The sequence below is a fragment of the Staurois parvus genome, unplaced genomic scaffold, assembly GCF_062004578.1.
Source record: "Staurois parvus isolate SC_StPar_1 unplaced genomic scaffold, SC_StPar_1.0 ptg000321l, whole genome shotgun sequence".
Classification (NCBI taxonomy): Eukaryota; Metazoa; Chordata; class Amphibia; order Anura; family Ranidae; genus Staurois; species Staurois parvus.
The window spans coordinates 10,908,551-10,925,498 of NW_028318117.1; the positions used below are offsets into that span (position 1 = coordinate 10,908,551).

Here is a 16,948-nt window from a genome sequence, read left to right on the forward strand (position 1 = left end):
TTACACATTTTTTATGCTTTCCGGTGCGTTTTTGTTGCGTTTTTTATGTGTTTACAGATGTGTTCCAGATGCTTTTTTTCCTTGCTTGTTATTGCGTCTGGTGCGTTTTTGATGTGTCTGGTGCAGTTTTTATGCATTTTACCATATTCCGGTTATGGTTCTGTGCAGGAAAAAAGCAGTACGTTATACTCTTTTTTCTTGAGCTGGAACACACTGCACTGGTGTGAATGATGCCATTGGAACCCATATAACCTACTTTCCATGCGTTTTTAAAGCAGAAAAAAAAGCACTGCATTTGGTGTGAACAGGCCCTCAGACTTCCCAGGTGGTGGGCCAGTAATACGCTCTTTGATTCTGTTTAAATAAAACAATGAAAAAAATTCACATGCATTAGATTGTAATACATGTTCATGGAAATGCCCAAAATGTCAGTACTGGCCATAAATTTCTGCACTGTAAAAAATGACCCCAAGTTTCCTGCAGCATGTATTATGTCCCCAGTCCCCAGAGATAAACATGAACCTTTTACTGTAAGATCTTTCTAAATATTGTGATAACTGTTATGTAAACTAGTAAAAACATTTGTTCTCTGCTTTCTATTTTCCATAATAAAACTGAAGACTTATGTTAGGTGGAAAACAGATACATAGTTACAGTATATTATTACACATTAGAACAGAAATCTTCAGAAAATATATGGAACTAGACTGAGGGATTTCAATCAGGGCTCCTTCAGACCTGCGCTTGGGATGCTTGACATGTTGCCTCCCCACCGCCTATTTTAACCTTCAAAAGGTTGAGCCCCAACTGCGTACATAAACTTGAATGTAGCGGTTTAAATTTTGCCATGAAGCAAAGTATCAGAGCTTCAGCATGTGTATAGCCCTGAGTGGCTGCATGTATTAGGTGGGTGATCGAGGAGCAGTAAATCCACAGATCAACCACCTACTTTTACAGCCCCCTCCTGTAAGTCTGAACAAGCCCTGTGAAGGAATAATGAAATCAAATGACTTAATATTTTCTAACCAACTTATATTGTTGGGTACACTGTTCAAAAAAAATAAAGGAACACTTCAAAAACATATCAGATCTCAATGGAAAAAATATCATGCTGGATATCTATACTGATATGGACTGGGTAATGTGTTAGGAACGTAAGGATTCTCTATTGTTTAATGCAGTGGTCACCAAACTGTGGCCCTCCAGCTGTTGAAGTACTACAAGTCCAATCATGCCTCTGCCTCTGGGAGTCTTGCCTGTGGCTGTGAGAGTCTTGCAAGGCCTCATGGGACTTGCAGTTCATCAACACCTGGTGGGCCAAAACTTGGAGACCCCTGGTTTATTGGAAATTAAAATTATCAACCTACAGAGGACTGAATTCAAAGACACCCTGAAAATCAAAGTGAGAAAATGATGCAGCAGGCTTGTCCATTTTGCTGAGATTTCATTTCAGCAACTCAAAGTGATACTCAGTAGTTTGTATGGCCCCCACTTTCTTGTATGCAACGTCGGGGCATGCTCCTAATGAGACGATGGATGGTGTCCTGGGATATTGCCTCCCAGATCGGGACCAGGGCATCACTGAGCTCCTGGACAGTCTGAGGTGCAACGTGGCGGTGTCGGATGGACTAAAACATGATATCCCAGAGGTGTTCTATTGGATTTAGGGCAGGCGAGCATGGGGGCCATTCAATGGTATCAATTCCTTCATCCTCCAGGAACTGCCTGCATACTCTCCTCACATGAAGCCGATCACTGTTGTTTACCCGGAGAAACCCAGGACCCACTGCACCAGCGTAGGCTCTGACAATGGGTCCCGATACCTAATGGCAGTCAGGGGGCCATTGTCTAGCCTGTAGAGGTCCGTGTATCCCTCCATGGATATGCCTCCCCAGACCATCACTGACCCATCACCAAAACAGTCTGCTACTTAACTCACCAGATCAATATCCCAGGAATTTAATTGACTTGATGCTATACTCTGATTAAAAAGCATTCCTTTAATTTTTCAGAGCAGTGTATATTTGAGTGTATGTAAGTCAGTCTGTAAAGAGAAATAGGCAAAGAACAAGTATTGCCTGTAGGCTCCATGCTGCTCTTTTTTCACTGTTACTGATGAATCATGCCTTGTTCTGCACCGTGTCTGTATGTGGAGTCAGCCATCTGGATAGAGGAGCAGAGTTTTCAACTCTTCATGTAACAGATGACTGATGATCTGATGACTAGTGGGGTAATGATCTAGAAGCAGCGGTAGAGGTGAGGAAAAGACAGGCTCACACAATAGGTAGAGCTAAAGCATGTGGATCCTTGCACTGCATGTCCTTTGGTACAGTTTTCTCTCCAACAAGCAGCACAGTAGAGACATCACCAAAGCAATCTGAGACAGCAGTATCTTATAAATCACACTGCCGATATTCAGCTATGAGACTAAAGGCACAGGAGATGCACTGCTATTTTTATTGAGGAATTTAAGAAAAAGGTACCAATCTTCACTTTTTGAGCTCAGGTCCACTTAAGGTTCCATTTACATTTATGTGCTGTGTGAAGCAGGGTATACACTAGTAGAACATTCATTCATTTTTCACTAATGGGATAAAATCAACGTTTGTTTTAGACCGCAGTGAGAATAAAGTTCAAAGAAGAAGGATGGAAATGTTTTTCAAATGTGTGGATTTCTAACAGTCTATGTAGTTTTTGTTCAGAAAAGTACATTTATTCCAAAATTGAATGTTAAAAGCAAACAAAAAAATGAACTACTTTTGAACTACATTTCAATTTGCTGAGAATTTTCGTATTAATTTTCATTACTAGTCTATATCTAGCTTTAGTGCTTGTGCATTATTTACGCATTATGTGTGTTCAATTAAGGCAGCCTCCAATGAAACCAATATTGAACATGTTACATTTTTTTTTACCAAAATACTCTATGGAATTTTGTCGTGTGTCGCAGCATGTTGGAGTGCTATTTAAATTGAATGGCAAGGCAATGCATCAACATATGTACAGTGCAACTTTAGTACATTTTAACTACCAAAATATTTCAGTTCCAGGAGGAGGCCAGTAAATCCATAAGCAGAAAAACTAATTTTAAAGACTAATGCCAGCAAAGATATCCAACAAAACAGACAATGGCGAAAATGGAAATATTTTGCTGAGGAGATTTCCCCTCATTTCTTTGTCCCATGGTTTCAACAATCATATACATGCTAAACAATTTAAAAAACTGGGACCTGCATGAGGCCACTCTTCTTTAACCACCTGTTATAGCTCTGCAGGTCTGGTCCAAAACAAGAAAATCTCTCCTGCTTCCTCTGCATCTGTAATAGTCATGATGGAGGAATGGTGGGGATGGGCTCAGATATGTCAAATCAACACACAACTACCAGCTGGCCATTCACTGATCAAAATGTGACTGGTTCAGCAGAGATCAGAAGAATTTCAATCTGTGTATCTGTGAAGAATTTCAACCTCTGATCCACAGTAATCGATCAGGCTGAATGAAAAAAAAATAAAACTAACCGTGTATGGCCATCATCTCTGTTATAAGACTCTATAGAAAAAGTTTTTGTTGAGTACTTGTTGCAAGCATACAGAACGAGCCAGAATGATGTACTATAACTACCAATCTATAGCAACCAATTGAATTTTATCTAGATAGAAAAGATGACTGCTCATTGGCTGTTATGGTTAGAGTGGTCACAGAGAAACTTCCACCAATCACCCATAACATTATTACCACTGACAGGTAAAGAAAATAACACTGGTTATCTTGATACAATGCCATCTGAAAGTCGATGGGATATACAGTTGTGTTCAAAATAATAGCTGTGTGTTGAAAAAAGTGAATAAAGCTCAAATTCCTTCTAATAGCTTTTATTTCCATACACACAAATGCATTGGGAACACTACACATTCTATTCCAAATCAAAACATGACGAAAAATATATCAAATTTGTGTTGTTCCTCTAAAATAATTGAAGAAAAGTGAATATTAGATTTTTCAAAAAAATAGCAGTGTTTGTATTCTTCTTTACAAACTCAAACATTCACTATATAAACTGAAAAATGTTTGAAGATTTTGCTTTCCTTTGAATCACTTCATTAATATTTAGTTGTATAAGCACTGTTTCTGAGAACTGCTGTCCATCTGTGTTGCATGGAGTCAACCAACTTCTGGCACCTGTGAACAGGTATTCCAGCCCAGGATGATTGGACTACATTCCACAGTTCTTCTGTATTTCTTGGTTTTGCCTCAGAAACTGCATTTTTGATGTCACCCCAGAAGTTTTCTATTGGATTAAGATCCGGGGAATGGGCTGGCCACTCCATAACGTCAATCTTGTTGGTCTGGAACCAAGATGTTGCACGTTTACTGGTGTGTTTGGGGTCGTTGTCTTGTTGGAACACCCATTTCAAGGGCATTTCCTCTTCAGCATAAGGCAGCATGACCTCTACAAGTATTCTGATGTATTCAAACTGACCCATGATCCCTGGTATGCGATAAATAGGCCCAACACCGTAGTATGAGAAACATCCTCATCCCCATATCATGTTTGCACAACCATGCTTCACTGTCTTCACAGTGTACTGTGGCTTGAATTCAGTGTTTGGGGGTCGTCCAAAAAACTGTCTCCGGCCACTAGACCCAAAAAGATCAATCTTACTTTCATCAGTCCACAAAATGTTGCGCCATTTCTCTTTAGGCCAGTCAATGTGCTCTTTGGCAAATTGTAACCTCTTCAACACGTCTTTTTTTCAACAGTGGGACTTTGCGGGGGCTTCTTGCAGATAGCTTGGCTTCACATAGGCGTCTTCTAATTGTAACAGTACTCACAGGTAACTTTAGACCTTCTTTGATCTTCCTGGAGCTGATTGTTGGCTGAGTCCTTGCCATTTTGGCTATTCATCTATCCATTCGAATGGTAGTTTTTCGCTTTCTTCCACGTCTTTCAGGTTTTGGTTGCCATTTTAAAGCATTTGCGATCATTTTAGCTGAGCAGCCTATCATTTTCTGCACTTCTTTATATGTTTTTCCCTCTCCAATCAACTTTTTAATCAAGGTTCTGTTCTGTTCTTCTGAAAAATGTCTGGAACGACCCATTTTCCTCAGAATTTCAGAGAGAAATGCACTGTAACCAGCATGTACAACATTTGCTGCCTTCCTTCCTTAAATAAGGGCAATAATTGCCACCTGTTTTTCAAAGAATGAATGACCTCACTAATAGAACTCCACACTGCTATTATTTTGAACATGTCCCTTTCAATTAGTGATTCAATGACACAGAATCAGCAGCATGCATGTCATGACTGTTGGGTCTGTTGGATTTCTATTACTCTACTACACCTGCTAGTAAATTATTTGCCATGTAGAAATATCATTTCTACCAAAAACAGTGATTGATCAGGTTAGTGATGTCTGACTGCTATTATTTTGAACACAACTGTATTAGGCAGCAAGCAAACAGGTTCCAAAAGAAAAGTGTCAGAACACACAAGGCATCACAGTCTGTTATGTATAGGGCTCTGTTGCCACAGACCAATCAGGGTGCCCCAGGGGTGGACTGACCATTTGAGCACTTGGGCACTGCCCGAGGGCCCGGGGTCAGTAGGGGGCCCCTTGAGATGCTCCTGGTACCTTTAATTGGCTTTTTCATAGGCTTTTTTTGGCTGTGGGTGAGGACACAGGGGTCCCATGATAACCTATTGCCGGGGGCCCCATGAGTTGTCAGTCCGCCCCTGGGGTGCTCATGCTGGCCTCCACAGACAAAGGTGCTTACAATGGACACTTGAGCATCAGAACTGGACCACAAAGCAATGGAAGTAGGTGGCCTGATCTGATGTATCACCTTTTCTTTTACATCATGTACAGTAGATGGCCAGGTGCGTGTGCGTCACTTACCTGGGGAAGAGATGGAACTAGGATGAAGTATGGGAAGAAGGCAAGCGTGATGATGCTTTGGGCAGTGTGATGCTTTGGGCAATGTTCTGCTGGGAAAGCTTGGGTCCTGCCATTCATATGGATGTTATTTTTGACACCTACCACCTACTTAAATATTGTTGCTGACCAAGTACATGGAAATGGTATACCCTGTTTGCTGTGAAGCCCAAGTCAACACCTCAAACTCATTGTTGTGTTCCTCAAACCATTCTTGAATCATTTTGCAGTGTGGCAGAGTGCACTATCCCAATGGAAAAGACTACTGCCTTCAGGGTATAGCATTTCCATGTACTTGGTCAGAAACAATGTTTAAGTAGCTGGTAGGTGTCAAAAGTAACATCCACGTGAATTGCAGGACCCAAGCTTTCCCAGCAGAACATTGCCCAAAGCATCACACTGCCTCCACTCCACTACAAAAATGGTCACACTGCCTCCACTCCACTACAAAAGAATGGTTTGAGAAACACAACAATGTGTTTGAGGTGTTGACTTGGGCTCCAAATTCTCCAAATCTCAATCCAATTGAGCATCTGTGGGATATGCTGCAAAAACAAGCCCAATCCATTGTAGGCCTACCTAGCAACTTCCAGATTCTGCTACTGATGGCTTTGTGCCAGATATCATAGCATACCTTCAGAGGCCTAATAGTGTCCATTTCTCCACATGTCAGGGCTGTTTTGGTGGCAAAAAGAGAACCACTCAATATTAGTTGGGTGGTCATAATGTTATAGCTGTATATTCACAAGTAGTGCTCCTGATTGTAGCAATGCTTACAATAACATAGCTGTCTGTGACATCCTAGGGAATTATGGATCTTCACCATCAAAGTTTGACAGAAGTGCTGATCCTTCCTACTCCACTGTATGGTACTCTGAATTATTCTGCAATCCCAGTACGGACTGGATCATAATGAACTGAAAGTGTTAAAAAAAAAAGTTTTATTTTCCACTAACGCTTCCAGAACAGTTACAAGAAATGGTATTTTATTATTTATAGGTTCTTTTTATAGAAGCCAACAAAACTAGTAAAAACAAGGGAAAATATTCATGTACCAAAATACTCCCAGTCTAAAAATATTAATATGATGCTTCAATAAAAATTTCCTCTGGGCTCAACACATTCACACAAGGCCAAAGTGCTAAAGACAGCCACACGTAGCAAGAGATTGTTAGCCAAGATCCCATGTTTGTCCAAGGAATCAGCTCAAGAAGAAATAGTAAAGTATTGCTACAGATTTTGCAACAGTATCAGCATAAGTAAGACAATATCATTAACACAATCAGGAAATGCATAAAATGGTTCTAAAGGCTTAAGGTTTTTTTACCTTAATGCATTCTCTGCAAGGGGGAAAAAAACCTTCTGCATTTAGCTCCAAGCATCCCCCCCCCCAGCATTCCCTTATACTCATCTGAGCCCAATTTCAATCCAGCTCTGTACACAACAGCAATGCCTCCAATCCTATCACAGGGGAGCAGTGGGTGGGCTGTCTGTGTCTATGGACACAGGCAGTGGGAACTAGCCTGCACAGCACTCCCCTTAGCAAGCTGCTTGCTGGGGGGGGGGTACTCGGCATGTGGGGAGGAGCCAGGAGCACCGGTGGGGGACCCGAGAAAGAGAGGATCGGGACTGCTCTGTGCAAAACCATTGCACACAGAAGGTAAGCACATCATGTTTTCACAACTTCCTAGATCGTCTACATGCTTTGCAGATTCTTCTCTACTATTGACTTTCAATTTCTAAGGGTTACATATCCCATGGTACCTTTCTGCCTGCAAGCAGTGCTTCCTGTACTGACTCTGCCTCCTGAAACTCCTCCTCTCAGCACCTCTGTAGTTCAGAAGGCAGGTTCTGTGAAATGTGTAATGCAGCAGTGCCTACTTACAGGGCATAGTGAATACACATCACAGAATTCAAGAAACTAAATGTGAGGAAATCTTTACAAAGTTTACAAACGTCAAGATCATTCAGATTAATAGGAGTAGGCTATAAATAAATTAAATAAAATATATAAATTAATATATTAATTTATATTTTGCCCATAGATACACTTTAAGGGGCAAAGCCTCTTTAACAAAAGTAGTTTCACACCCCTTTCCATCTGCATCAAGTAAATTCATTTAGAAAATTATAGTAGGCTGGAATGACATGTACAACTGTGATGTAATTTAGAAATGGAACATATTCTTGTAGCTCTGAATTTTGTAAATATATTCTAACTGGATAACTGCAACTAATAAAATAATCATTATTAAATGGTCTATTTAGCAAAATAGTGCAAATGCCTTCTCTAACTTTACTAAAGAAATTGCAAAGTAAATGCCTAGGTTCTGCTTCAATGTAAGGTTGATCTCCCAAAAGGGACCAAACAGCAAAAATTAACTGACAGGGTTTTAAGGCAATATTAAAGGCTTAATTATTTTTAATAACAAACACATCACACTTACTTGCTCTCTGCAGTGGTTTTGCACAGAGCAACCCAGATTCTCCTCTTCTCAGGTTCCCCGTTGGTGCTCCTGGCCACTACCTCCTGCCGGGTGCCCCCACAGCAAGCAGCTTGCTATGGGGGCACCCGCTGCTCCGTGTGTCCATTCACAGACAGAGCCATGGCTCGGCCCTGCCCCCTCTCTCTGCTCATTGGCTTACTGGCTGTGATTGACAGCAGCGAGCCAATGCCTCCCGCTGCAGTTGCAGTCTCAGCCAATGAGGAGAAGGAGTCCTGGGATTGCCAAAACTCCACTGCACATCACTGGATCGAGAAGGGGCTTAGGCGAGTATTAGGGGGGCTGGGGGAGCTGCTTCACAGAGAAGGTTTTTTTACTTTCATGCATAGAATGCATGAAGGTAAAAAACCTTGAACCTTTAAAACCTTTAATCCTTTCCCTACTGTATCCAAACCTATAATAAACAAAAATGTTTTGACTATACATACATTTGAAGTGAAAAAACTAATCTAACCTTCTACTGGCACCACACTGGAGATGCCTCCACATCAGTTGTCCTATTAAGCTGTCTACCTGCTTTTAAACCCTGGATGCTTTGGTATGCAAATACTAACCCCTGCTACCTTGGCTGAGCCTCATCCCATTTCCTATGCTTTGGCTAAAGTTTGCCAGAAAGACACAGGCATTAGCACTGCCAACCGTTCAGGATCTATTTTGTATTTTCTAGACTGTCCTTAAAAAATGATACCTTTATAAGAAATGCTCATATTGCAGGGGCATATTTACCACAAGGCAAATAAGGCATTTGCCTAGGGTGGCATTTTTTAGAGGGGGGCAGTGCCCCTCCCTGGAAGAAGGGACACGCCTGGCATTGGGACCAGGTGGCAACCAAGAGAGACTGCGGACTGCTTGACAGTGTAAGTGGAGCTTGACTCTCGTTCCTGGGGATGCCCGGAGCTGTGAAAGTGAGTGTCTTTCTCTCTCTTGCTGGGGGGTTGGATGTCTGGTGCATAGGGGGTGATGGTAGTGAAAGATGGTAGAGGGGACAGGGGTGTTGTTGGTCAATGTCAATCTCTCTGCAGGGGAGGATGGGGTGGCCAATTTTTGTGTTGCCTAGGGCAGCACAAAACCTAAATCCACCACTACATATGCGTCCTAGAAGGGATGAGTCACTATCATGACTTACTTTGGTGTGTGTGTAAATGTCACCTTGAGCTACTGAACTCTGCAAACAACAGGCTTTTTACAGTAAAGAACGGAAATGAAAAATATGTGAAAAAAGTCCAGAGCTCTACCTGCTGGCTGCCTATGACAATATAATATCCATAAGCAATATATTTTATTTATTTGTATAATTATATTATAAGTTATTTATTGCCTTTACCAACAATGTTTTGTCACAATATGTTCATACCATTTATTTATGTTACAGAATCATGTCCAAAGTGATTGGTGGTGGTATTAGGCCTCCTCCACACAGGCAAATCAGGAGATTCTTGTGGCTGGCACTACATAGGTATGGGAACTGCAGCGGGCACTCAGCAAATACTAAGCAATGACAGGCTGGGGGAAGCTGTCACTGTTCACATGTATTCACACATGTAGTGGTTACCTGCGTTTATGGACAAATATCTGTGCCTGGATGCATCTTTCTGTGTCCAGTGGTGATCATCCATCCCTAGCTGTTGGTAACTGCTGCATATGCGATTACCCACGGACAGCCACAGCTGCTGTCAGTTTGTCATTCATTTAAATGAGCAGAGCTAAACACAAATGTCTGTGATTTCCCAGACTAGCCCTAATAGTTTGTGTGAATGCGATCTAACTTTATTTATTTATTTTTTAAATGTAAATTTAGTTACATTCTGTGCAACTTATAATAAGCTGCAAGCAAACACAACTTTTCAGAGTTCTTTGGAGATAGGATCTAATTTACAAGAATGCATTTGAACACATCAACATGCCACATAAAATGGTTTGAGCCATTAAAGAGGCATTCAAATCTAATTAAAAAGAATTATGTTATAAAGTGCAACTACAGTGATAATGTGTTTTGTACTCACATACTGCATGAATGGGATCAAATTAACATAAATAATCCCATCAGTATGTTTAATGTTTCTATACCTTGCTGCTATATATAGTTTGTACTTATATATGTACATAAGGGTTTTCACATTGCTTGTTACAGAATCTAAATGACAACAAGCTGTTTTGTGATCTGACCTACACCTAATACCTATAAAAAGCAGCACTACAAAATGAGCAAAAATAAAACAACACTTTCACTGATATGGATGAATTCTGATATTTACCTAGATCCAGTAGGCTATAGTTTTTGAGATTTCTTTATTAGTATCACTGTATGCAATTATTTAGTGGTATACTACACTTTATATTACATTTATATTTTTTTTATTATTGTTAAGTGATGCACTGTGTAAGAGCCATGATTTATTTATTACAGAGCCTGCCTATTATGCCTGGATTTTGAGATTTCTACTCTCACATAAATTAAAGTTGAACTCTAGTCAGCAATAATAACTTGTCATAGGCGGCCCCATTCCCTTCATAATACTACTCTTACATTTCTAGGAGGAGGGGAGTAATGCAAAGGATAACTTACCTTCCCCTCCAGTTTTGGGATGTACTACCACTCCCACTAAGCAGCTCCTCCTCTTCCAGTTGTGCAGCCGTGCCATCACATACAGTGCATTACCAGCAGCCATCACCTGCCCTGCATTGTATGGGGTGATGTTCAGGACCTACCCACATTCTGGGGCAGTCAGTGTTTTATTGCTATCTATGTCTTCCTGTCCCAGTGACAATCTCTACCCTTATTTCTTTGGTGTCATGGGAACTGTAAGTCAGGACAGTAATTAAAACTTAAAGTGTATATGCAACCAAAACATTTTTCTCTTTTGGATAGAACAGGAAAGGGTTAAAACCTTTTCTGCCATCTGTGTCCCATAATGAAGATTACCCTTCACTTCCTGTCTTGGAGATGCAACAGGAAGTGAGAGAAAACCCAGAGCAGTGAATTCCCTCCCAAATATGTTACCAGAAAAAGGTGGTTCCATTACCCTCCCTCGCCCAATTTTGTTCTGGTGACAACATTAAAATTTGAGGTTTTTCCATTATTTTCTGTCACAATGGCCACCAGGACAAACAGCAATGGTGGAGTTTGCCAGCAGGGACACATACAAATAAATAAATAATATTTACGACCCTTCCTTACTCTATCCAAGGTCTGGGCTCTGCAAATAAATTAGTACAAGTATTTACTTTTCCAAAGTCTTGCCAAAACTTAAAAAAGAGTATGACTGTTAGAGCCATGAGAACTTTATAAAGGGTATTCTGAGTACACCCATCTCTTGGGGACGCCTGACCCGAGTTCCCAGCTCCACCCCCTTCTGCTGTGGCCACATTTGGACTGGGGGACCCACTAGGTTGTTGATATTTGTATTCATTCCACAATTTAAAGGGACACGAAACGATATCCTTATTCTTCAAAAATAATCAATACTTCTCCACTTATTAATGACTCTGTAATCCATCTTTCATGAAATTGTTACTGTGTTTTTCTGCTACCTTGTAACATCTTCCACAAGCTCCTGAACCTTTCCTTTTCCCTTTCATTTCCACTTGTTTGGGACAAGCAGTGCATGATAGTTGCACTTGGGCATTGCTCTATGTACACTACAAATCCTGTAGTCCATAGTCCTTAATTCTTCTCGGGAGCGAACCAGAAAGCGTGGCTATGTGTCCACATACAATGGCACCACGGAGAATGCACACAGCCACCCTCCTGCAGGAAGTCGGATCACAGCAACACAAAAATTGACTTAGGAGGTTTGGAGGAGGCTGAGAGCAATAGAAGGAACTTTTCTGAGTTAAGAGCACATACTTACAGAGATCTCCTTTTTTTAAAAACCAGAGTTTAGTGTCGCTTTAAAGAATTTGATAAGTGAATTTCTGTCAGTGCAACAGTGAAAATAATGAAACAACACAAATGGAAACTGTTAACTGTCGTCTGTGCTTGTACAATGATTGTACATGCAGTGATCAATGTAGGCAATTTCTTTTCTTTTGAAAGAACCTTCAATTATGAATTTCCATAGGCTTGCAAATGCTGTATGCATTGTGGAAAAATCAGCTAAGACAGAAACAGGATTTAGCTGTACAGTAAATGGATGGGTCCACCAGCACCATACTAAACTCTGGTCCTTTCTCAGTTTTTAGCCAGCTGGGGGGACCCTGTCGGTGTTTCACATAAAAACTGGTGTTTGTATAGACCAGCCTGGCCCTTTGGTAATCCAGGCATTTGCTCTAGCTGCAGGAGGCTTGGCTGGAAGCCATAGAATTACAAATATTATTATGGTGATGGACCCCTACTCTTCTCAACACTCAAGTGCCACAGATCAGTTAGGTCAATTTGATTGGTAAGATATGAAAAAATGGACAAATATATTTAACCACTACTGAGTACCCAAAGACCGACAGCTAAGCAATTTATGAATCCTTGTTTTAATTTACAATACATACGGCACTTACACCTCTATGGACATCTGTAAAAGATAGTCATTAAAGAAGAAATATACACATTGACATTGACAGTACAAGGTAAGAAGCACTTTTCAAGGGAGCTGTCTTTAAAAATAAATCACATCAGTCTACTTGCTTTACTGTACAGGTATATGTCTTTCTTCTTGGACATCTATAATCAATAATAAAAGTGAAACGCCGCATAAAACTTTAAATATGGATAACATAGGGAAGATTTTTTTTTTTACTGTCCTGTCCTGGTGAAAAATCTTATGGAGGTTCTATTGCTTCCTTGCCATATTTGGTGCAATAACTAGTTTGACTGGAACCTAACTAAGAAAAGTCAAGCTGTCAGTGCCCTGGCAGCCGGTCCAATAGTCCAAGAATGTGAAATCCCCGCTCTTCCCCCTCTTCTTTGCGCAGTGCTTTTGGGACAGACCATAGTGATTCACTGTACAGATGCTAACCAACCAGAATTGCCCTGGTGCATCCTGGAAGTGGTGCACAAAGAAAAAGAAGAGTGAGGATTTCAAATTCCTGGACCACTTGACCAGCTGCCAGGGCACTGACAGCTCAGCATCATCAGAGGTAAGTACAACAGGGACTGGGGTACTGGGAGGAGAGGGTGCGCAGTGTTAGGTCACCTTTGCATTTTTCTGTAGAACTAACACTTTAAAATGTATCTAAAGTCAAAAACATAAAATTAAATAGATTACAGTTGTCCTATCCCTATTCTATGGCTGTGTCAGTTTTCTTTTTTGGGGGGGCTAAATATATTTTCTTCAAATACAGAAAAATTACTGTTGATCCTGATAAAAACCCAATGTCCTTAAGCACAGAACTGAAAGCGGTTGTAGAGGCTGAAGGTTATTTTTTACCTTCATGCATTCTAAAAAATCTTCTGTGTGCTCCTCCCATCACAGCCCCCCATAACACTTAACAGTACCTCAGCCTGATCTCAATCCAGCACTGTGCTTGGGAGCCTTGACTCTCCTGGATCTCTCTCTCCTCGCTGGCCGAGACACAGCAACGGGAGCCATTGGTTCCTATTGCTGTCAATTGTAACCAGCGAGTAGTGAGCAATGGGCTTATAGACAAACAGAGCTGGGCTTAGAAACAAGCACGCTCAAGTACCCCCCAGAGAAAGTGGCTTGCTCTGGGGGCACTCAACAGAGGGGAGGGACCAGGAATACCTACGGTGGACCCAAGAAGAGGAGGACTGGGGCTTCTCTGTGCAAAACTATTGCACAGAGCAGGTAAGTATGACATGTTTCTTAATTTAAAAAAAACAAGCCTTTAATATCACTTGAAGGCTCACTCAATGGTATCAGCTTTCTAAACGGTCTTCTTTGAACTATAGAGCACCCCTCTATGCTATGAATATAACAAAGGGGTTCTGTGGTCCTCTCTCAGGGCAATAATGTTGCAAGGAAATGTTGTCACCCTAGGACAGGAAGTGATTTACTGGCAGGGGATCACTGTGCCAAAACAAACATAAATTATTGGAAGCACCACATCTAAGGACTGGGGTAAATAGCATTTTTTTTTCCTTTTTTTTGGGGGGGGGGGGGGTTAATACACTTTATATGCTTCTCTAACTTCACTATTTTGCCCACCTTATAATACCAATGCACATTTGATAGTATGTATATTGTGTGACTCTATCTGCTCTTACACACAGCTGGTGTCTTATACAATAAGATCATAAAATAATCTCATATAATAACTGCATACTGGTATCTTTTTTTGTTATTGGTTACTAAAAAAAAAGTGAAGGTAATTTACAAAAAACATCTTCCCAATCCGAGTTTACTGTGCAACTTGTATGTACCCGTCCTGCTAGTCGAATACTTTTTTCCTGGGGCACATTTTTCCCAAGCAACACTAAACTGCCCCCTACACAAATGTAACACATTTTTACATTTTGATTCACTAGCATGAAGTTAACCACTTGTTACCAAATACTTCAACTGCAGTAGACTGTTAACAATGTTACAAATATTCAAAAGCAAGAGGTTGTTAATCTCAGCGATTTAACCCATGATACACAATGTAGCTAGAGATACTCTTCGTGTCTGTTGTTTTCACATTTCATGAAATATTGACATCAAAATCAACACAAAACTCAAACATATTTAGTTGTTTATAAACACACAAGAAGTGTAAATCTCTTTTGTAGCATCAAACTGTATGCTCCTTTCAGGCATGGATTTCAGATCCAAGGGTATAAATACTTTGGAATTTGCTGCCATTATATGAATGAACTAAAAAATGAAGTTAAATTATCATAGAACTGTCATTACATTTTAACACTTTTGGAGGTACAGTAGATCAGATGTAAACCTGTGGGAGAGTGGCCAATAAAAAATTTAAAGGGTTAAAAAAAATCACAAAAGTTGCAAAACAATGATCCAAAGAGTCGCCTCCCCCCAGCATGGTATTTAAGATGTACTCACCATTTTGCCAGCGTCCATGTTTCCAGCAGGATGTCACCCAGGCCAGCAGAAGCCCCCTTGTTGCAGCTGTACACACACTCCACCTCCAGTTGCCCAAATGGTGCTCAGGAGTTAGCAGGGAGCCTGGAGCCACATGATCCCTCTGTCCCCTTCTATCCAGGGCCACACCACAGGATTACCAACACAGGGACAACAAAAGCAACAGTCTGCCTGCTGGGGAGGAGGGGGGCAGGGAGGCAGATGAGCAGAAACTTGCTTCCACAGTGTTGTTTACTGAAAGAGCCAAGAGGGCAGCGAGATGTAATGGTGTGATCAGGATGGGCACAGTGTTTAGGAATTAGGGGGACCCAAATGCATCAATAAATCCAGGCAGAGTCAGGGATGGAGAGTGGGGGTGGGCACCAAGTGATGCAGGCAGGGTGCTCCACAGCCAGCCATACAAAAGCCAAGTAGAAGTAAATAGCATCAAATAGAAACTCAGCAGCGATGGGTAGATGAGAGGGAGACTTCTACAGAGGGAGTGTTGTAATAGGAAGGAGCACAGACGGATCAGAGAGGGGGGAGGAGATAGGCTGTTCAGGATCCATGCATAGACAGGCACACACTGTATACTAGGAGCCAGCCACAGAGCATCCACTGCATGCAGACAGCACACAACCGACAGAAGGGATGGAGGCAGGAACACCACTGATCCTCGTCTGCTCACACAGCCTGCAAATAGGAGGCCAACTCTCTTCCTGCTGCTAGATAGAGGGGGGAGAGAGGCTGAGACATGGGCAGAGACAAGGACAGCCTACAGACAGGGGGGCAGAGCCAGGGACAGCCTACAGAGAGGGGGGCATTGCAAGGGACAGCCTACAGAGAAGGGGCAGAGACAAGGACAGCCTACAGACAGGGGGGCAGAGCCAGGGACAGCCTAAAGGACAAGGGGGGAAGAAGCAGGGACAGCCTATAGAGAGGGGGGCAGAGGCAAGGACAGCCTACAGAGAGGGGGGCATAGGCAGGGACAGCCTACAGAGAGGGGGGCAGAGGCAAGGACAGCCTACAGAGAGGGGGGCATAGGCAGGGACAGCCAACAGAGAGGGGGGCATTGCAAGGAACAGCCTACAGAGAGGGGGGCATTGCAAGGGACAGCCTACAGAGAGGGGAGCATTGCAAGGGACAGCCTACAGAGAGGGGGGGGGGGGGCAGAGACAGGGACAGCCTACAGAGAGGGAGGCAGAGGCAGGGACAGCCTACAGAGAGGGGGGGCAGAGGTAGGGACAGCCTATAGAGAGGGGGGCATAGGCAGGGACAGCCTACAGAGAGGGAGGCAGAGGCAGGGACAGCCTACAGAGAGGGGGGGCAGAGGTAGGGACAGCCTATAGAGAGGGGGGCAGAGGCAAGGACAGCCTACACAGAGGGGGGCATAGGCAAGGACAGCCTACAGAGAGGGGGGCATTGCAAGGAACAGCCTACAGAGAGGGGGGCATTGCAAGGGACAGCCTACAGAGAGGGGAGCATTGCAAGGGACAGCCTACAGAGAGGGGGGGGGCAGAGACAGGGACAGCCTACAGAGAGGGAGGCAG

General features: G+C 42.2%; 1 protein-coding gene across 1 annotated transcript in view; it reads right to left on the reverse strand.

Annotated features, from left to right (window-relative positions):
* The window catches only part of HIP1 (huntingtin interacting protein 1), a 158,336-nt gene extending 142,024 nt beyond the window's left edge, over positions 1-16,312 (reverse strand). Inside the window, 1 exon segment of the mRNA XM_089683803.1 lies at positions 15,381-16,312. Coding sequence (XP_089539929.1) covers positions 15,381-15,398 — 18 coding nt within the window. The 5' untranslated portion in view covers positions 15,399-16,312.
* Positions 16,313-16,948: the final 636 nt, after the last annotated feature.